This window comes from Papaver somniferum, chromosome 6, assembly GCF_003573695.1.
Source record: "Papaver somniferum cultivar HN1 chromosome 6, ASM357369v1, whole genome shotgun sequence".
Taxonomy (NCBI): Eukaryota; Viridiplantae; Streptophyta; class Magnoliopsida; order Ranunculales; family Papaveraceae; genus Papaver; species Papaver somniferum.
In genome coordinates this window covers 50,062,708-50,085,659 of record NC_039363.1, presented here as the reverse complement: position 1 = coordinate 50,085,659, position 22,952 = coordinate 50,062,708, and the positions used below count along the sequence as shown (strand labels likewise).

Sequence of the window (22,952 nt, the reverse complement as noted above, 5' to 3'; positions counted from 1 at the left end):
TTATATAAATGTTTATGTTCATGTAAAAAATCGATTTTAGAACTTTAACCTTCAAGTATGCAAACGGATATGCATACTTGAAATATCCGGACTAAGATTGGGTAACGCCAGTACGCAAACGGGTACGCGAACTTTCAATCCCAGCAGAAATTCTCGGATATGAACCTGTACGCCAGTACGCATACTTAGGTTCCCGGATTTCTCAAACCAACAGGTACGTAAACGGATGTGCATACTATGGTTCCCGGACATAGATTACTGATAGGCTTTGAAAGGGGACAGAAAATAAGAGCAAGAGGAAGCCTACATGTTATAACCGCAAGTGCACGGTGTCGGTTGTAGCTTGTGCAAATACGGGTCAAATCCACAGGGACTAGGGTGTGTAAGTTGAAGTTTCCTAAACTAGTTAATCTAAATGCAATGAGTGACAATGACACAATGAAGCAAAGAGAGAAAAACAGGGCCTACACAAGGTGAGTTAAAGGTGACAGTGGCATATACAATGGTATTTACAGGGCAGTGATAGTTGCAAAATAAACAAAACAGATGCAAACCAAGGCTACAAACCAAGGCTACAAACCAAGGCTGCAAAATAAACAAAACAGATGCAAAGCAATATGGCAAAACAGTTAAGAACCAAGGCTGTAAGCCAAGGGAAGGGAGGAGTTTGTGCACTGATTTCAATGCACAACAACTACAATTTGCAAGAAAAACTGAACAAGATGGCTAAGAAATTTAACTGAGCAGGGAATCAAAACAGGCTTGAAATTATAAGTGACTGTAAAAATATTTGTGGCTAAGCCAAGGCTTAGAATCCACCTTGTGACCTAATCAAGCAATGCAATTCTAGGTTGAGTTGAAGACCTTGAGCATATATTAGAATGGGAGGAAAATCAGCTTGCTCACTGATATGCCCCTAGTATTGACTGTCTTTTGACAGCACAGTCAATCACAGGCATACCAGAGCACTGATTACTTCCCATTGCTCAAGCAAAACAGGCATCAAGATAACTATCCTAGCAATACATCATTCAACAGTGCACTAGAATGAGACTATCCTAAGAACAAATCATAAGAACATAACATAACATAAACATGAACAGGAGCTTGATATAAATTGTAACAATCACATACTCAAGTTCAATACATGTTGGAGTTCAGAACAGCTAAAATTAACAATGCATTTGAATTGAAAATCATGGAATTGAAAAGATTGATAACCCTCAAAGCTACAGTTCATGGAAATAACAAAACTAAACTATTCTACTGATGCTCTGGCTAATCCAGGCATACCTTCTACAACACCCAAGCCTTCTATTTATACCCAATTTCAATTCCCCCAAAATACCTAATTTCTAAAATTAGGGTTTACAAATTAAATCAAAAATTCTTACCAACTACTTCTGATATCCACTCAATTAGCTTGACCCACGCTTCCTCTTCCTCTTCTGCTCACTCTTCTGGTACAATTTCCCTAGCTCGAGTTATTCCATCATTTTCTCTCCTAGGGTTTCAGGAACTGTGAAGAGGAGAAAGTGATAGAATAGTAGGCTAGAATGATGGGGGATTAGGTGGTAGTGATGGGTTCTAGTGTTTGGGGATTTGACGGCTCGTGGAGGGGAGTGGTGGTGGTTGAGGCGACGGAGAGGGTGGAGTTGGCAGGAGCAGAGCTCGACTGCTCGAAGGAGGAAGATGAGAATTTGGGTAAGGTGCGTTTGGCTGAAGGGTATAGGTGTTAGGTGTTTGGGTGTTGAGCGGATGCATCAAGTCTCGATGATTCGCAAAGCTGAGCCGTGGGATGCGGAAATGATAGATTGATCTAACGGCTACAAGTGAAGAGGATGGTATCGACCGTCGGATGCCTGATACAACGAAACTGACGGCTCAAAATGGAGTTAGGTGCTGTAGTGTTAGACAGGAGCTTCAGACTTTGATGTACTGGCGATGCTGCGACCATAGGATGCTGAGATGATCCAATCTGACGGCTAGAAAGGGAAACGGGTATGGATATAGGAAATGGATTTGGGTGAGGGTTTTGGGCCTTGGGTATGCCAAGCCATATCTTCTTTAAGGACAATTCTTCCTCTTCAAGCCCAGTTCTAGCCTTTTGGTCTTGCGCACAACATTCTTCGCGGCTTCCTTGTGTGATTCCTCTTGGCTTCCACCACTTTTCTGCTCTTTTTGCTCCGTTATTCATCCAAACTTTATTTATTACCTAAAAATGCAAAATTAGTTAATAAAAATATTTATTCTTGAAAACAAAGAAAATACAGAATATGGGATAAAATGTAGAATTAATGCACAAAAGATGAGTTAAATGCCAACAAAAAGATATAGAAATATGCACTTTTTAGCACTCATCAATTACATATGTGCAATAGTGAACAACATGACATATCCAATAATGGTTAAGTGTTATAAACTCTTATTTCAATCATTGAAACTTTCTTAGAGGATGACAATAGCCGTTTTCACACACTATTAGCATCAAAGTAATTTTCAAGTTATTGAAATAATCATAACAAAACATTCCAAGACAAACAACAAATGATTATATCATGCAAACCATGTAAGATGTTACTCGGCGATTTTCACATGATATAAGATGAACTTGGTCAAAGCGAAAGCTTGCCAACACATATTTCGAGAATATGTAAGCGAGATAAACTCAGCTCGGAATATCAAATGTGTATATATAAAACTATATTGTAACACGACTTATATTTCAATATAGGAGATAGAGTAGAAATATACTTTCCAAGTGATATATGAGTTTAAGCCTCCACATACCTTTTGTCGATGAAGTTCCACAAGCTCCCCTTAGTAGTTCTTCGTCTTCAAATGATGAACGTCGTGAAGTCTAAGCTCAACTACACAATTTATGTCTTAGTCAGAGACATATATAAATAGGCTAGAAATCAAGAATTATAGTTTTGATCACTAACATTGACAAACATGCTTGAGATAGCAACGCATGCGAGTTCGACCGAGCAGTGCTCTAACAACCTAGAACCTTGAAAATAACATAATTAGGTTACGACTTTGAAGACTTCACATAGAGATTCGTTAAGCCAGCCAGACTATCTTTTACCTGATTGTTCGTGTATCTAGATCTTGTGCGTAATTTGGATCAAAAACGAGATATATACAAATCATAAAATTCTCTTAGTCTCAGACTTTGTAATTTCTCAATATATATAATTAGTTTAGATTTTTCTTGAGAGGTGTTTAGTAATCCATTCTCATCTAACTGAGTATAAGTGTTCCGAGTTCGTGATATTTGTTGGACTTTATCTACTGCAAACAAGTTTCAGAACCTAGACTGAAAAATTAAAAGGGAAATAGAATAAGTTTGTTTGTTAGAAGCAGATTGGTATCAAAAGTCTTCACCGAGGTTGAAGAAACTCTTAGGCTGTAAAGGACGTCATCCAAGGGAATCAAGTGCACAAAATCTTGAGAGGTTCAATGGGCATAAGGATCACGACTGCAGCTGAATTGTTTGGAGGGTTAATACGGGCTCAACCAAAATTCTGGTTTGAATATGATAGTATGCTAGTGTCTGTAGCGGTTTAATAAATGTGGTGTTCGAAGCTGGACGAGGTCGGGTTTTATGAAAGTGCAGTTTTCATCGTTAACAAAACTTCTGGTTTCTTATGTTTTTCTTTTTCCATATTATCTTTATAATAGGAATATCACAAGTAGTATGTAATCAATCTAGATAGTTTAAGTCCTTATTATTTGATACAAAAATAAATGGTTGTTCTTATTGATTTCGCATCTTCAAATATAAATTGAAAGTTCCATACTTTTTAAATTCGCATACGACTAGATTGACCTTGGATATTGATTTTGAGATCGTCCAAGAACTCTTCTACACAACCAGGTTTACGGACCTTTGGTCTAAACATATTGATTGTGACAGAGAAAAACTCTATACAATCTTATTTAATAATTATGTGTAATTTACTTGTGATTGTATTTGGTTTTGTCCATATAGGTTTCTGAACAAAAACTTTGAAGGTGTACTTGGTACCCTTTCCTATTCAATTGGCCTATATGGACTACACTATTCCTTAGCTTTGTACTTACAACACATGTTGGATTTAGTTTCTTGTCTCGACGTGGATGAACAACAGTCAGTGTTTTATCCCTTTGTATGGAGGAGGGTATATAGGTAGTCACAATGAGTTACAGTATTGGTAGTCCAACACCTTGTCTCTCATATCACATAATTGAGAGGTGATTGCGACATTAAGGTAACTCATATCATCTCGCTCGGCAATGCGATGCAAGAATGACTCGCAGTCCAAGACATGCATTATTCCTGGACAGTACTTGAAAGTCAATGATGCATGCAAGAATGCATCGGCATTCACCTTTAAACTTTTCACCCTTTGATGAACAAAGGTGAGTCGAAATGGGATGGAAGCTAAGCCTAAGGAATCATTCTTTCGAAAGTATGTCTGCAATGACATATGTACGTGCATTTATCTGGTGAAGTTTGAAGTTTAAGGCGCGGTCACTAGCATTTTCCTTTTCTTCATCATGATTATTTTACATAAATGCTATTGTATTGTTCGTCAAAGGCTTTTGATGATCATCATCTTTATCTTTAGATGATAATGATTCCGACTTTTTATTAGTTAGGGATTTGGTTTCTTTTCTTCACCCATTTCAGTTTTTATTTTTCTCTCCTTCAAATGGTTTTTCTTTATTTTTTTCTCAATTTTTATCAGGTAAATAATTGATAAAACTTGGCGCCTCCTCGTTCAATTTGACAGTAACAATCCGATTTTTATTTGTTGCACATATGTTTTATCATAATCATGCACGTATGTATTATTGATAAAATTCTTACCTTTTTTTAAAAAACTAATATTTGACTAGTTTACCTATTTGATTCGAACTGGACTAACTAGTCTATAATGTATTCGGGAGAGATTCTGGACTAAACTATATTTTCCCCGTAGAAAATTAGGTGTGTGAGACACAAATTCTAGAGCTTGGATGAGCAAGGAGAAAACATGAGATGTGGGAGGGCGTAATTATTCTCATGGATTCCGGGAGTGGGTAATTATCCGCATGGCTGCTGGCCCAACAGCGGAAGCAGGTCTAACCGTTGTTTAACCTCCCCACTTTTCTTGAATTTCATATGTATGCATAATCAATTTTACGAATCCATTAAAATTATTTCCTGATTACATAATATTAAAATACAAACTCTATTTAGATCAGATGGCCTTAATGTATAGATTTCTAATCTAACGGCGGAAATAAGTACCATAATTTATTAAAATTAGGTCAAAAATTCTTTCTTGTTATAAGTCGGTTATATAACCTTTATCAAACAAATCCAGTAATTATCAATCGATAATTAGGTTTCTCTGCTTAGCTCTTCGTAGTCCTCTTGCGATGACTTACCTGTAATTTAAAACTAAAAGAAATATATATATTCAATCACTCTCTTTTCATTGACATGCATACCAAAGCACAGCAGCTTGGAGATCACAATACATGAATTTAAGGTTCGTTTTAGTGTATATTTTTTCTTTCCTCTTCATACCTTCTCAAATTTGTACTATAGAGAACGACAGTCGACATTCGTTATCAGTCGAATCAGGGTCTACAATGGATGAGAAAAACGACGTGATTAAGGCTAATAGTAATCCACGTCAAGCGTGTGCAGCCTGCAAGCATCAAAGAAAAAAGTGCTCCCAGAATTGTATATTGTCGCCGTTTTTTCCACCAGAAAAAAAAGAAAAATTCCAAGCAGTACATAAACTTTTCGGTGTGAGTAATATCTCCAAGTTATTGAAAGGACTTCACACTTTAGATGAGCGCAAGAGGGCTATTGATTCATTAATATGGGAAGCCGAAGCGAGGGAACGAGATCCAATCGAAGGAGGTTTCGGTGCGTTCAAGAAGATCAACGGGGAATTAATATCCCTCACGAATCACGTGCGCATATCAAATCAACCAGGACTACCCAAGATTGGTACCAATACAATCTCGAGTGATAGCAAGGCGTTAATGAGTTGGGAAAACAGTGCTAACAATGGTTACGCATATGGAGCGTACGGAAATGTTAGTAATGTTGCTAACAACAATTATATCCCCAGTAATGGTAGATATAATAATAATACTAATGGATATAAGCAGCGGAACGGGCATTTGGATATCAAGGATTCGCTGTCCTGCCTCATGAACAGTTTCATCGTCAATATTTTCAATCCCGGTAAGTGACCTTTGTTCTTCTACTACTTCTTTTCATCTCGTGTTCAAAAAATAATTTTGCATGCACGCCATATTGTTGACATTGATATTTGATATATTAGTTACTGCTATGATCAGTTAGCAAGCATATGTGAAAGGATTTAATTAAGTTTGTGCTGTTAGCACCTTATAACAAAACAAAAAAGTAATTGAGAACCGAAAGGAAAAATAATCTAGATTACCCATGATTCCATGAAAGACAAAATATTCTGTCCTTAAGGAGATAAGAAATTAATTTGTAATTTTTCATTCTTTTACAAATTTGTAGACCAACAAAATGGAGTGGTGAATGAGAAGTCGGATGATAGCCAAAGCCTAGTACAGGAAGTCATGAAGGATGATCCAATATTATAATGGAGTTCTGAATCGCTCAGCAGTGGAGTTTTAGCAAATGTTTCTACGTGATCTCATCAAATTGGCCCTTTCAATTAATCATGTCAATTTTTTTTATGATCTAGCTTTTAACACCTCATTTGTTTAACAGGAGAAGTCTTTTTATATACTTACATAATTTGGTCAGGCAAATATTAAATGTGTGACCACCAACATGAACCAAATTTGGGACAATCAATCCAAATTTTGGATCGTTCCCCTCTTCACTCGCTACCAGTCCCAATATCAGAGTCTTTCCCCTTTTTAATCTAGACGAGCCCCTGTTATCCAGCTGTATCAATGTCGGTTCATTACCGCTCTTAGCTGATTCTTACTAGCAAACCAAAAGTATCACAACAGATTTTGTGATTCTGCATCCTCACACTGGATCTCCTTTCATTTATCGATCTTTTCGTTGGCTTATCTTAGAGCAAATCCTATGGGTAGTGTAACTCTTTCATTTTAATAGAGTGACTACCAATTTGGTCTAACTAGAGGTTGTTATGGGTAGTCTTTACCACACTTTCTCCCCAAATTCTTCCAGACACTCGTTCATCTGAACGAGTGGTTGGGAGTTTCATACTAGACGGGGGACTATCCCCCGTCAGGAAAAAAAAAACTTTTAGTACAAAACGGGGGACAGTCCCCCGTTAAAAACTTTTTTTTTTCGTTTTTTTATTTTGAGGGGGGACTATCCCCATCTATGAAGCTTTTTTTCAGGTTTTGTTGTTTGACAGAAGATTGTCCCCCGTCTAAGAAGATTTTTTTTTTGGACGGGGGACAGTCTCCCGTCTGGTCCAAAATCCAATTTCTTTTAACTAAACGGCAGACTGTCTCCCGTGTAGTGTCTCTTTTTGTATTTGCCCATAATAGCTTTACTCGTTCATATGGACGAGTAGTCTTTCATATAAAAGAGTTAGTCTCCATTTGGAAACTACCCATAACCTTTGCTCTTAGACATGACGGGTTAAGTTAAGTCACGGCGATCTTTTAGATAGGGCTAGGGAGGGATGGTCGATCGCCTAAAGCCCAAGAAAAAAATGAAAGGGCAAAAGAAAATATATTTTTTACTTCCCACCCTAATTATGGATCATCATTTGAGGTCTACACCACAGGATAAAAAAAGACATTTTGGAAATAAAATGAAAAAAATTTTATCCAACTATTTTACTTAATGACTAATTTATTTTTAATTAATTGTGTTAATTCGAGTGATTAATTGATGTTTAATTTTATTAACCTATAAATCAACTAATCTTAAGTCATCGTCAAAACATGCAAAACTTTTGATTTTAAAAAAAAATCTCAACCAGAATCGGTATATGTTCATGCACTCGTAAACCGATTCTAGGAATCGGTGTATAAGACTTAGAATATAGACTGATTGTAAAATTCAAGAGTTTTTCTGTAACTCTTTTTTGCTAGAGTCGGTTTACATAAATGCCCACATCAATTGATTGTAAATTTAGGCATTTCTTCGACTGTTTTGCTCATAATTTTTTTGTCTGATGTCGGAATGACCTCATTCTTCTGGAGTTCAACTCGTATTTTTTACGCTCTACAATATGAAGATAAAAATTTCAGGGTTTATGAAAAATTCAAACATGGTTAATAAATCGGTTGGTATATGCATTAACATATACCGATTGTTGTTGATGTTCATCAAACACGAAGAACATCAAACACAGAATATGTTTAAGTAGGTGTACCATATCCACCGATTCCAGGCAATGTTCTTCGTGTTTGATGAACATCAACAACCGGTATATATTAATGCATATAACAACCAATTGTGGTTGATTTTCAGAAAAAATTGATGAGGAAATTTCAGAGTTTTATACTTAAATCATTAGTGAATCTCTCTTCAATGGAAAGGAATAAAGGTATTTAACTCAATCACTTGAATTGTTTGTCGCCGAAAATATTGTTTGAAAAACAAAAAAAAATTGTTGTTTGAGATTAAGTTTTAGTTTTTGATTTTGATGGAAACTTGATTTTTTTTTTTTTAGATTTGATTAAAGTTTATTAATAGAAATGATTAAGGTTTTTGTACTTGTTTCAAATAACTAGAATTATTAAAGTTTGTGTAAAGGGTAATTTAGTATTTTAACACATTTTAGATACCCCTTATCCTTCTCCATTGGGTAGATGAAGAAATCCATTGGCCTCAAATAAAAGCCATAGGCCTCAAACTAGGGAGGTTTTATATATTTATGCAGAAAAAAAATTGTTAACATGAGAAAACACTACTGTTAATTATTTTTTTGGGTTTGGACTACTACCAAGTATCATCTTAGGTTCTTCGTATTCCTAACAATAAACATCTTATATGTGTAACATAACAAACATCTTACACAATACAAGTCTCTTAAAATTTCATATTTCTCATATGTGACCCATGTGATATTTTATATGTTTATGTTTAAAAACATAAAATATATGATAATTGTGGTACGTTTTGCATTTTAATATGTACACATACTACCTATACCTTGTAATTTTATATGAATAATTATAATCATTTGTTTTACTAGATTTTTTTCTAGATTTTTGTTTGTTGAGTTTCTTACTTTGAATCAAGATTTAGTTTTTATTATAAATATATTAGAACTTCGAAAGTTTTTAAAGTTAGTTTTCCATCCTTATCTGATATATATCTGTATAGATAAAAAAAAAAGATAAAAAAAAAGTGGGAAAAAGAAGAATCCTATTATTGGGGCTTGAATTTTTTGGAATTTGGGGGCTTTATACAATATCTAACATCCTTAAGGGGGATAAGGGGGACCTAATTCTTATGAAAAGTCAAATATACCATTGATCATTATTATACCTAAAATCAAATTTAAAATCAAAATTAATTCACCAAACTCTTTTTCTTCTTCTTCTAAATGTGACAAGATCAGGACGATTTGGATTATCATAGAATTGTTATGATTCTATTGTTTATGAAGGTGTTGAACCACAAATCGAAGACTGAGGATTCGGTGGATGAATCTGTCCAAACACCATTAAATCCTCCAGAATGCTAAGAATTCAAAAACCCACCATTTATTTTTCCTTTAAAATATTGGTTTAATAAGTAAGATTGAAGAATTTAGGGTTCATGAAAACTAGTTCTGGGAGGATTACGGCTAGGAGTTATTTTCGACCTATCCGTAAATGTGTAACAACGATTGAGACTCAAAGAACTCCCAACCGTAAAGTATAGCAATCACGGTTGGGACTTTTCTAGCCGTTAATTGTTCTGTATCTATAGAAAATAAGGAAACTTTCTCAAAATCGGCTAGGAAATCCTAAGTGTAACTCTAGGTTCCCAGCCGTGAAGTTTTGTGTCGGTCGGGTTGGAAAGTTTTCCCATCTATGAAGTTTTATGTCGGTCGGGTTGGAAAGTTTTCCCAGCCGTGAAGTTCTATGTCGGTTGTGTTTGAAAGTTTTCCCAACCGTCGACTGACAAACATATGAGTTTTGTATTGCTTCCTAACCGTAATGGTCTGAATGTTTTCTAATCAAGTAAGTTTTGAATAAAATACTAACTTTACCTTGATTTTTTTTAGGTCGCCCGGTCTCTTTCCCGTTACCAAGATATTCGTTGCAAAGAATTTGAGCATGAGAAATGTTGGTAGATCTGGAGAGAGTTTATTTAGATTTACAACCAACCTTAACTATTTAAGTGTATTACTCCATGTTTTATTTTTCGCATTTGGATATAACTATTGAATGTAACGCGGCCTAGCCAAATCATGTGATGGTAACATTATGAATTGATGAATGAAAAGTGAAAAATTTGATGGAATACGACAACAAAATTTACAAAACCAACTAAAATAACGGTTAGGTTAACCAGTCGTCAGTTTCCATAATTATGGGAATCGCAACTAACGGCCAGCATATCCTGTTGTAACATGTTAAATCCCAACCGAAAATCCATCTTCCAAACCGATATCCAAACTACGGTCGGGAAACTATAAGAACCCAGCCGATATACTATTTACGGTTTGGTCGTGGTCCGTTATCCAAACCGAAAATTTGAATTTTCAGTTTTTATGGTCAAAACGGCTCGGTCATTTGATATGAAAACCTGGCCGAAAATACTTTAAGAAAATATGAAACTATTCGTTTTTTCTTTTGAGAAATGAAAAAAAAAACATAAAACAAAATATACCAAAATGGTTTTTCATTCATTGAATCGGAAAAGCATACATATTTCAATACATTGATAAGATATATCATAACAATTAAAATAAATCCTTATTCGTATCGGTCAAAATCATAGGTAGTATTTTCTAGATCTTCATCTTGTTGTCTGACCGTCGCCCATGATTTAACAATCGCATAATCTTTTTCATTGGTGTAGGGAGTCACCATAGTGTTTTTTCTTCTTTTTTTGGATGAGAAATAGATGAGAATGAATATGAGAGCTCATAACTAGGGTTTGGTTGAGAAAGAGATGATAGAATGGTCTTCTTTTATAGGGTTTAATGACATAACGGTTAATTTTTTTATTTTTTTTTTGAAAACTAGCCGTTTAGTTTAAAAATATAAGTCAACTAATGCATTAAATGCATTGGTTGAGAGTGTTCAGGCTTAAAAACGGCTGGGTATCCCAAACGTGAATACAATTTACGGTTGGGTTTGCAGCCGTGATTGAGACACATGTGACTATGGATAAGTATTCGACCAGGAGTTCATACTAACCCAGCCGTAAATGTAAATTACAGCCAGCAGTTCTTACTAACCTAGCCGTGAATGTCTATTACGGTCTGGAGTCCTTAAATTACGAACCGTAAAGCCCTATAACGGCTGGGACGACAACATTGTCCCAGCCTTAACTTGTAAAAAAACTCATATTTTTTCCAATTTCTAACGGATTTGAATCAATTAAAATTTCTGATGGGGGTTGATTACAAGGTTTTCTAGGCTAGTTTCAGGATAAATTTCATCAGTTTTTCTTCAAAGTTTTCAAAAAAGTTCATCGAAATCATCCTTCTTCTTCTTCAAAATCAAAAACAAAAGACAATAAAATTTTGATTCTCATGAAATTAATCACTAAATTAGTATAATCCATTTGATAATCGTGATTAGTTTACTTAATCATCATAATTATCACTAATTAAATTGAGGGTATATTGGGTATTATGTAAAATGGAAGATAAAGAGTTATAAAAACTACTATTTCATTACCTATTAATCCCCCAAAAACCCATCCCCTATAGCCCCAACAATAGGATTCAAAAAGAAAACAAGCCCTAGTTTTTGTTCACCCTAGGTCTCGCATATGTTAAGGACTGTTCTGGGTTAAATTATCTAGATTCTAGCAGGTTTTTCTTTTTTTTTTTCCGAAAAAAATAGGTTATATTAGAAAAAAGGTTCCAGACCTAAAAAAGCCAAGGTCGCAAAAGTTCTTGCAATTGAGTTGGAGTATGAACTCCCCGTTGCATTCAGTATTAAGGGAGATTGTTATAATTAGATTTTTGCTCGTGCTATGTACCGGTCAGTGTTAACCTTTCGTGAAAATGTATTGTTTTAATTTTCCGCCAACAAAATGACGAGGAAAACCAATTTTTTTATTTTTTTTGCTACAAAATGATGATATGATTTGATAGTTATCCGTTTAAGGTAGGCAATTTGTGTGGCTGCAGCCATTCAATGGATATAAGAGAAGATTGTAGTTATTGGTTTGTGAAAATAACATGACAAATAATGATGACAACTGATACTTGCTCGTAACTTTTTGTTATATCCTTTTAACCAAGTATTTTTCCTTCTAATAAATTAATGACGAAAATTGATAGTTGCCCGTTAACTTTTTGTTATACCCTTTTAACCAAGTATTTTTCCTTTTAACAAATTGATGACGAAAATTGATAGTTGCCCGTCTCAATTAGACAGTTTCTATAAGGAGTGTCTGTTAGATGAAATGAGAGAAGAGTGTAGTTTACTGATTAATGAACATCGATATTTACCCGTAATTTTTTATCATACCTTCCGAAAAAGCTCTTTTTTTCTTAGAAAATTAATGATGAAAATGGATAGATGACCATTTTCAGATAGTTATTTGATTATAGTTATTTATATATATATATATATATATATATATATATTCAATTTTTTTCTTTTATGGTAGGGTACTAGTGTCAAACGAATCACAGTATAAAGTGGGTATCTTGTGAATCCTTTAAAATTATAATATTTGTTTGGTATCCTCATTGTTGTATCCATTATTATCCATTATTGCACATGGACCCAAGATCATAAGGCCAGTTCGTGCCTACAGGAACTTACAATTCTTGAATATAAACTAAACCGTTCTACATTTTGTTATAACATTGGTATCCTAGCTGAGAGTATATCCTACTTATGTTGGAACGTATGTTGTCTACGACAGTACTTGGTGTAATTAAAGTCATTCACTTAACTGTCTTGTTATATCCATTTAAAAACGAGAACTTTTGGACAACGCCGAAATACACGTGAATGTTAAAATACGTTTGGAATTTGTGAATTTGTCCGGGATGCAAAAGATCGAAATCCCGTAATTCAGAATTTTAATAAATCCATCCTTTATATTATCTTTTTTTTATAAGAAAAAGGACGTAAGCCCTCAAGATTACATACTACTAGTTATCAGTTGGCTTACAGTCCCCTCATTAAGATGCTGTAATCAGGTTTGGAAATCCTGATTTCCCCAGTTCTTTGAGATATTACAGACTAAATAGAGTTTTGCTAAATTTAAAGCTAGAGAATTTTGTAAAGAGTTTGTAGTGCTCCAAGTGATAATTTCAAAATACATTTCTTTCTTTTCCTTTTGTTTGAATCTTCTTCCAATTTGCTCAGCATGGATACTTCTGGTCAGCTTTATTAGATCGCAGGAATCTGATTTTATCTCCATTCTGCTCTCCAGCTCCGCAGCCCAGTTGTAAGTCTCCTGAGCAGCTTTCCTTTGAATGTCTATTGTGCTTCCTTGGAGTTGCCCAAAGCTCCTAGCCCCTGAGAAATTCCCTGTAAAATCATGAAGAATTAGGCCAATTCCATAGCAATTTTTTGTTCCATTATAATACATGGCCACGTTTATTTTTAAAGTGAATATTTCTGGAGGCCTCCGGTTTAGTCTAAATTTTATGACTTGTGTTTCAGCCTCCTTTTTTGTGTATCCTGTGTGCATGAAATTTTTCCGTTCCTTTGCTTCAGCAGCTGCTTTTGTATTCATGAAATTTTTTATTTCTCTTACTATTTGTGGGATAGTAGAGCTTGGTTTGTTGAAGTTTATATTACATCTCCCTTTCCAGACATGTCATAGGACTGTAACATATAATTCAGCCCAATCTTCTTGTGTATAATTGTTGTTTCTTCCATTCAACGGGCCTGAGAGCCATCCATGGAAATCATCATGGTTACCATAAACCTCATCAGGATGGATTCTTAGTTCTCTCCAAACTTGGATCACTAACGGGCAATGCATAAATAGATGTGTTAGTGTTTCCCTTTGACAGTGACAAATTTTACATATGATGTCAATGTAAAGAAGATGTCTCCCTATCTTGTCATTTGTTGGTAAGATGTTGTGTGCAGCTTTCCAGGCGTATATTCTTATTGAAGGGCTAGTCTGTAGATTCCAAACAGCCTTCCAATTCTTTTTTGTTCCATGATGGTTGGATTTATTCCTTGTCAATTCCTTATATAAGGTTTTGTTTGTGAAATTCCCATATTTTGTCAGAGGCCAAAACACTCGATCTTCCTGGTTTGTGTTGATTTTGGTGCTCCTTATCTTTGCAGCAATATCATTGCTGAAAGATTTGTTAGCATAGTTTCATTCCAGTGAGTATTGTTAACTATTAAATCACTTACTGTAGGGATATTTTCAGGGCAATTTGCAGGTTTTGCAATGGTTCCTATATGGTTGGATATCCAATTATCAGACCATATTAGGATTTTATCCCCTTTGCCTATTTCCCACTCACAAATTTTCTGGATGTTTTCAATGCCTGATAAGACACCTTTCCAAACCCAAGAGTCAGTTGGCTTTGGTTTAGTGGACATGCGCATTATGTTTAAATTAGTTTAAATTATCTGAGCACCTATAGTCTCAGGTTGTTTCATCATTCTACAACCTATGTTAGATATTATTGCACTATTAAATTTTTCCAGGTTTACTAAGCCTAGCCCCCCTTCCTCTTTTGTAGTACAAACTGCCTGCCAAGATTTTGGGTAGATTCCTCTACTCTTTCCTTCATCTTTTCCCCAGAAGAAATCTCTCTAAATATCATTCATTTCCTTTATAATTGTTTTAGGAAATTTGAAAGTACTCATTTGATACGTTTGCCATAATTGATGTGACATGTTTTATCATGACCATTTTTCCAGCAGGGTTTATTATTGTCCCTTTCCAACCAGCAAGCCTTCCTTTCATTATTCCAATGATAGGATGGAAAGCTTTTATTTTGGACTTATTTGTGAACAAGGGTGATCCCAAATATTTATCATCAAAAGGAATAGGTGCAATTTTCATTTCTCCTATAACCTCCTGAAGCACTTCTTTAGGTGTATTTTTACTAAAGAATATCCCAGATTTGCTAAGGTTTATGATTTGCCCAGAACCTGAGCTGAACTTTTGAAATAGATGTAGAAAATTCATAGCTTCCTCCTTATTAGCTTTGCAAAAGATGATGCAATCATCTGCAAAGAGGAGGTGGCTGACTGATGGGGCCTTTTTAACAATTTTTATGCCATGGATTTTCTTGTGTATCTCAGCATCCATTAGAGTTCTAGATAAAACTTCCATGCAGAGGATAAATAGGTAAGGAGATAAAGGGTCTTCTTGCCTTAATCCTCTAGATGGTTTGAAAAACTCACATGGTACTCCATTTAGAAGAATAGCCAGATTAGTGGTTGAAATGCATTGCATTATTAGATTACACCATTTTGAGGAGAATCCTATCTTGTCTAGAACAGCTAATAGGAAATTCCATTCCACTCTATTAAATGCTTTTGACATGTCAATTTTTAACCCCATCCAACCTTGGTTATCTCTCCTGGTTCTCATATTATGAATTATCTCATGAGATACCATGGTATTGTCATTTATTTGCCTACCTGGTATAAAAGCAGATTGATAGGGGGAGATAATCTTGTGCAGCAGAGGCTTTAACCTTTTTTCCAAGATTTTAGATATAATCTTATAAGTTGTATTGCAGAATGCTATTGGTATAAAGTCAACTGGAACACATGGGGATTGCACTTTAGGAATTAAAGAGATGAAAGTATAATTCATCTCTTTTAACATAAATCCAGAGGTGAAGAAATTTTGCACCATTTTTATAAGATCAGGCCCTATGGTTTCCCAGTTATCTTGAAAAAATTAGGTGGGAAACCATTTGGGCCAGGGGCTTTATTTCCTACCATTTCAAATAGTGCATTCTTTATTTCCTGTGGAGAGGGGATTTCAAGAAGTTTTGTATTTTCTTCCTCAGAGACCACTTTAGGAATTAGATTTATCATATCAGTATCCAAATTTGGATTGGAAGTGGTTGCAATTTCCTTGAAGTGTTTAGTAAAACAGTTTTCTATAGAAGTTCTATCTTTTATCCATATTCCATTTTTTCCTTTGATGGAATCAACTCTATTTCTTCTATATCTTGTTCTAGAAGAGTTGTGGAAATAAGAGGTATTTATGTCACCCAAATTTATTTTGTTGTTTCTACTTTTGGTTTTCCAGAAATCCTCCTCTATGTCTTTCCATTGCTGTAGAGATACTTCAAGTTTCTTAATTGTAATAGGACATATGTTAATGTTTTGAGAAAGTATCTTTATATTCTTTTTTAGCTCAGAAATTCTGTGCTTGATATTGCCAAAGACAGTTTTGTTCCACCTCTTAAGAAAAAACTTGACAGTACACAGATTTTTGGCTAAATAATAGCTAGCAGATCCAATTTGGTTAGAATTCCAAGCTTCCATTGTAATTCTTTTGCAGTCAGGATGTTCCATCCATCCTCCAAAATATTTGAATGGATAGGCACCATCTTTCCAATTTGGATTTGTTTTTAGGATTATAGGGCAGTGATCAGAACCTCTTGCAACCAGATGGAATAGATTCGATTGTGGAAATAAATCTATCCACTCTACATTACAAAAAGCTCTGTCCAATCTTTCTTCCACTCTAGTGTTATCAACTCTTTGATTACACCAGGCGAAAGGATAGCCTGTGAATCCCATATCATGAACATTCATGTTTGATATTAAATCCTTGAAGGTGTCTGCCTCATTTCTGTCAAAAGGCCTACGCCCTTTCTTTTCTTCATTAGAGAGAACTACATTAAAGTCTCCTATAATGAGCCAGGGTAATTTATTGGTATTTGCCATCCTTCTTAGTTGTGTCAAAGACTCTAATTTTTTAGATTATGGGCTACCATAGAAGGCTGTAACAAGGTAGCTTCTTTCAGTTGTTGTATCAAGTATCTCAGCATTAATGATGTTATGGCCATGATCTTTTATTGTTACTTCCATATTGTTTTTCCAAATGAGTGCCATCCCTCATGCTCTTCCCGTTGGAGGGACAAGCCAATAGTTTTGTACATTCATTTTTTTTAAGATGATATGCATACTTTTTTTTTGTTGTTTTGTTTCCATAAGGCACAAAATATCAGGATTTTCATAATCTAGAAGACCCATTAAATAATCTTGGGTATGTTTTTGTCCTAGCCCTTGACAGTTCCATGCCAGAACTATAACAAATTCTCAGAAATAAGATATTATAGGATAATCTAGCACCTCCTTATAATGTATGATATTGCTTAGAGTAGATAGATTTTGATTAGTCCTATGAGTAACATCATATATGACTTTATTAGAACTAGTAAAATTAGTAAAGTTTAGAGTCACCTCTCCTGCAGCTGTGTTATACCAGATATTTGGACTTTCAACCTTTGGTTATGCAAACCCAGTATTTGTCTCTATGTTACTCCTTTTCTTTTTAGACTGTTTGGATTAGTTTCCCTGGGATCCTTGTCTTCAAAGGTGGTGAGAAGGTTCCTTGGTCTTTGGTACTTTTGGTTGTTTACTGGCTAGATGACCTGGTACCATCTTCTCAAATCCAGGTGGTATTGATGGTGGGCTGCTTTTTGTTGTAGTTTTGATACCTCTAGCAGCTTTTTTGATTGAGTGACTTCAATGAACCTCCTAGAAGTTTTAGTAGTGCTAGTTGGTGTAGTTGAGCATACCATGTTGAACATAACTTCTTTTTCACTTTCTTCATAATGTCTTTTGTTTGGTAAGTTGAGGAAAGGATCTGATAGGTCAGCAGGTTGTAGATGAGCTAGCATTTCTCCCACTGAGCTTTCAGATTCTGAAGTTACCTTTTCAGTATTGTTTTGTTCTTCAGCTTCCTCAGTAGTTTCCTGGTGTTTTCCAGTGAAACCCACAATCTTTAGAGCTCTTGGTACGTCATTTCTTGTAACCTGAACTGATATGTGGTGGGAGTCAGAAGATGATGAGTTTGTGTCTTCCTCCTCTGGGTCATTTGCAGTTATGGTTATCTTTTCCTTTCCCTTAAGTTCTTGTAGAACTTTTGCTTTTACCTTATTTTCTTCACAAGTTAGCAGGCTGTGATCTGGGATTCTGCATTTTTGGCATAACTTTGGTATGATTGCATAAGAGTACTCAATCCTGGTTTTTGTAGCTCCTACTTTATCCCACATTCTTGTTGGAATCTTCTCTTTTAGATTTATTAAAACTATAACATCCATATTCTTCACTTCATCTTCTCTTCCATAAGGATTCTTAAAATCTTGTAGAACCCCTGCAGGTCTGCATATTTCATACAATGCTTCCCATGAAGTCATTCATGTTGGTACCCTTTTGAGATGGGTTCTCATAAGTATGTGGTTGAAATACTCTAGGTTTATCTCATTAGGACCTTTGACTGGGATGGCATGAAGAACCATGAAGCTGTTCAGAGCTAGCCAAGGTCCCCTAGTTTGAAGGTGTTGCTTGTCGTCTTCAGTGTTAACCTTGATGATGTAGAAATTGAATCCCTTGTTGAATCTAGAGAGATTGAAACCATTAGCTAGATCCCAAGTTCTTTTGATACAGTTTGTTAGGTCCATCATGAGAGGTTTTTTTGGGTTTGCAAATCTTCCCAAGAAAGATAGTTTCCAGTCCTTCTTTTCAGGCTTTTTAAGAAAAGATGGATCAATCTCTATGCATGGTTCATCATTATCATCAATCTTTGCTACTTTCTCCATTTGAGTGGCTAGATCAGAAATATTGAGCTCTTCTCCTTCTGTTGTCATTAGGGTGATGAGGGTGAGAGTGAGTTTGAAATGTCTGTTTTTGGTATGGGTAACATTCAAAAGGGTGATCTTGTTTGAGGTGATGGCTATGGATAATTTGTTTGTGGTGATGGAATTTGAATTGTAATGAGCTAAGAAGGTTTTTATTGTTTCCCACTGAGTTCTCTCCGTACTTCTGTTTACTGACAAGTTTTTTTGTTGTTGTATAATTTGTAGTTTTGTTTGATTTTCCTTGCCTTGGGGATGCTTTTCTGTGGTTGCTTGATGTGTCTTATTCCCCAGACTCACGCTAGTCAGGGCTTCTGTGTTTGGGTGTTGTTTTTTGCTAGAGGTATTAATGATGATGACCATCTCTCCTTGGCTATTGTTACAAGTATTGTCACTCTCAAGGAGAAGATAAGTGTTGCCAGTTTCAGGTTTTGTGGACTTCCATCAAACCAGTTTACTTTTCCAGTGAATTTGGTTTTTCCAGTATCTGCTTTTACTTATACTCATATGTGAATAAATTTTTACACCCTTTAGAAGAATTTTATAAGGAGAGTAGTTTTGAATAAATTCTACCATCTCAAGAGCATGGATGGTTAATGTTTCAGATGTCATGCTCTTATTGGATAAAGTGATTTTCTCTGCATTTCTCAATGAATTTGTGGTGTTATAAGAGCTGTGGAAATTGCAGTATTCTTTAATGTCTTCAGTGTCATTTGGGTAGTATTTTCTGATCAAATACCCCAAATATGGTTTCTTCTATATTATATCATTATTGTGTTCCATATAGATAAGCCAAATTTTGTACTTCATAGTACACTTTTGATCAGCATTGCCTTCATTTTGTGTTTGACTCATGAGTATTGTGGTCCCAATCTGATGTGACCTTGGTCACAGTTCAGTTTTGTTCTTATTGCCGATTTTGGGCCCAAGATCTTTAAGAGTAGTTGGATATACCATGTTACTAATAATCCAGATTATCAGCCTCAAATAGTGTTGTTTTGCCATTGAATCCAATTTGTTGAGTTGGATAAGTGAGGATCCCCCCCCCCCCCATCTTAATTGGAGTACCCCTTGTTTAACAGTCCACCCAATGTGGCTTAGTTTAGATAACAGTCCAGTGGACCTAACCTTTGTCACAATGTACTATTGGTTTGTGACCATTGGTTCTCTCAGACCCATGCTCCCTGTGGAGAGAGTCGTTGGGAGTTGCATCGAGTCACCAATACTGAGTTTTGCCGGTTTTGAGAACAAAATGATTTTCCGATTCAAGTACCGAGTTAGCCAATCCTCCATTAATGAGGTTTGGTTACACAGAGGCGTGTACAACTTCTCAATTTTAATGCCATTCATCATGAATGTGGGAAGGTAATGCATCTTGAGATTGACAATAAATCGATTGTTCTTCAATTCATTGAAGGCATTGATATAAAATATGAGAGTTAGGTTTGCCTGAGCCCTATAAATGGATTTCCTCTGATTTTCCTCAGACTCATCCCCATATAGGTAGAAATAGTGATAGTTGTAGTTATGTCTCTTAATTCCAGTACTAGAAATAGCGGTGTTGAGATTAGCACTGAGAGTGTGCAAGTTCTTCCTCCCCCCTATCCTTATCCCCCAATTGAGATAAGTGATGGTGAGGGAGATGAACAGGGTGCAGATAGTAGTACTTAATAAACAGATGCTCCATCAACTCATCTTCGTTTCTCCGGTGAATGGGTAAAGCTTGTTGGTATCGCTTCCAGAGGGTATCAGGTAGTTGAAGTTGGTGATGCAATGCGGGTTCATTCTTATTTTTGGGTTGGAGGGCCTTCTTTTCTCTATTTGTCCCATATCATTCCCAATCGTACTCCCTATGCAGAATCCTATGTTCGTGTTCCTGGTAAGGTTCTTGGTGTTCTTGATCGTAACGAGAATGGATAGTTTCAGGGTGTTCTCCCAGAAATGTATCCCTCTTCACCTCTTCCTCCTACGCCTGAATCTGTTACTAATGGTAAGGTACGGGTTTCCTCCGCTGAGAAAGTTGCAATGAGTCGTGAAGATGCTGTTTCTTCCAGGACTCGTAGTAGATCTGTATCTGCAGTGGTTCACCATGAAAGGAGGATAAAAGAAAGAAAATGAGGCAGCAAGAAGAGAAAGGCTTAGATAAGATGAAGAAAGTAACAAACCAGGATTGAAAAGTGAAGAGTAGTTGGTCTAGGATGTTGAATTTCAGTGCTCTTGCTTTTGTTTCAGAGTTCTTGCCTTTGTTTCTGTGTTTATGCTTTTGAATTTCAGTGTTCTTGCTTTTGTTCTTGCTTTTGTTTATTAGGATGTAAAAACAGTAGAATGTAGATTGGTATTTTCTGAATGAAACTTTGAATTTGCAAAAAGATTGATAATAGATCAAACAACGAGTAGGATCTAAAAGAAAAGAAACGGATCATAGAGATAAGGTATCGTAATCTAGTGAGATCGGTGAGAATTTTAGAGCAACCGAGTTGCAGAGCGCAAAAATCGGAAGAGAGAGAATCGCGAGTTTTGGTGACCCACGTCAATCTAGTATTATATTCTTGTCATGTATTAAAGTATTTCCCCCAAAAAAATCTATCCCAAAAACTCGACGGATAATATCCCCAAACTAGTCCGATTTTCTTTCCAGAAGACAAATCACGGATAAACGGGGCTATTTTGGAGAAAAATATCTCGGGGCTTAACACTAGTAAAGAGGCTCCGGATATTTCTCATATGTTACTTTGTGATGATTGTTTCCTTTTCACTAGATCGGACTTGGGGGATGCTAAGAATTTGCTTGACATTCTTTCTAAATTTGGAGAAATCACAGGACAAATGGTAAATCTCCAAAAATCAGAATTTTACTTTAGTCTCCCGATACATCCAAAACATAAAAAATTAATAGCAAAAATTCTAAAAGTCCCTTTAAAGATTAAAAAATGTAGATATCTTGGTACTCCACTTTTTTTTCTGATAAAAACAGAAAAGAAAATTTTGTACCTCTGGTACAGAAATATTACTCTACATTGCAAGGTTGGAAATCAGAATTTCTATCCCAAGCTGGCCGTACTATCCTTATTCATGCAATTCTTTAATATTTTCCAACCTACCAGATGCAACATATTGCACTTCCCAGAACCATCTTGGATCAGCTTGATCGTATTCAATGGATTTTTGAGGGAACACAGATGACTCAAAAGGTAAAAGGGGATATATTAAAGCTTGGTAAAAAGTATGCAAGCCTAGATCTAAAAGAGGATTGGGGATTTAAAATCCTCATGAATTCAATATAACCCTCATAACAAAATTAAGTAGACCAGTCTTGGAAAAATACCAATTATGGGCGAAACTGTTAAAGGCTAAATATTTTCCAAACTAGCTCCAACCCTTTTTACTCAACCAGATCCTCAAACTTATATTGGATTTGGACCAGCATCCAAAAAAATTCTAAACCTAATAAAAGATAACTTTGTCTGGCAAGTAAAAGATGGTCCGTCTATAAAAATCTGGGAATATAAGTGGGTTCCCAACTCAGATATATTACCTAGGCATGTAGATTTTGAACAACCAATATTGCATTTGGTCCAAGAGTTGATGTCCTATGAAGGTAGGGAGATATTTCTAAGATTGATAATCTCTTCAACCCCGAAACTAAGGAAAAAAATATTAGCAATATCTCTAAAGGTTGAAGATAAAATCAGATGGAAACATCATCCTTTAGGGATATTATCTCGGTAAAAAAAGTTTTAATTATTTGGTAGATTAAGAACATGAGCATGGATGGATCTTAAATTTTCCGTGGAAAACGATCTGGAATTTTTCAGTCATTCCGAAAATCAGGCTTTTCATGTGGAAATTGGTCAAAAAAAAGATGAGCTTACATCGAGAAAGTTAGTAGATCATATACCTGACATCTCATAGGAGTGTCCAATGTTTAATTCACAAGCACAGACAATAGAACAACAACTACTCCGACAATTTCCTTTTACAAAAGCAATTGGTTTTGCCTCCTCCCTGGATTCAGTTAATGCCAATTTTCGTCAG

At 35.5% G+C, this 22,952-nt stretch overlaps 1 protein-coding gene across 1 annotated transcript; it reads left to right on the top strand.

The window, feature by feature from the left end:
- The first annotated feature begins 5,444 nt into the window (after positions 1-5,444).
- On the top strand, positions 5,445-6,789 carry LOC113285647 (LOB domain-containing protein 2-like). The gene is made up of 2 exons (XM_026534455.1): positions 5,445-6,235; positions 6,542-6,789. The coding sequence occupies exons 1-2, from the start codon at positions 5,515-5,517 to the stop codon at positions 6,625-6,627; spliced, it is 807 nt and encodes a 268-aa protein (XP_026390240.1). The 5' UTR covers positions 5,445-5,514; the 3' UTR covers positions 6,628-6,789.
- The last annotated feature ends 16,163 nt before the right edge of the window (positions 6,790-22,952 follow it).

Excerpts from the sequence above, each read along its gene's own strand:
- LOC113285647 (XM_026534455.1), top strand. The coding sequence starts at position 5,515 with ATGAATTTAAGGTTCGTTTTAGTGTATATTTTTTCTTTCCTCTTCATA. Across the intron at positions 6,236-6,541 it reads CGTCAATATTTTCAATCCCG|ACCAACAAAATGGAGTGGTG; the intron begins GTAAGTGACCTT and ends ACAAATTTGTAG.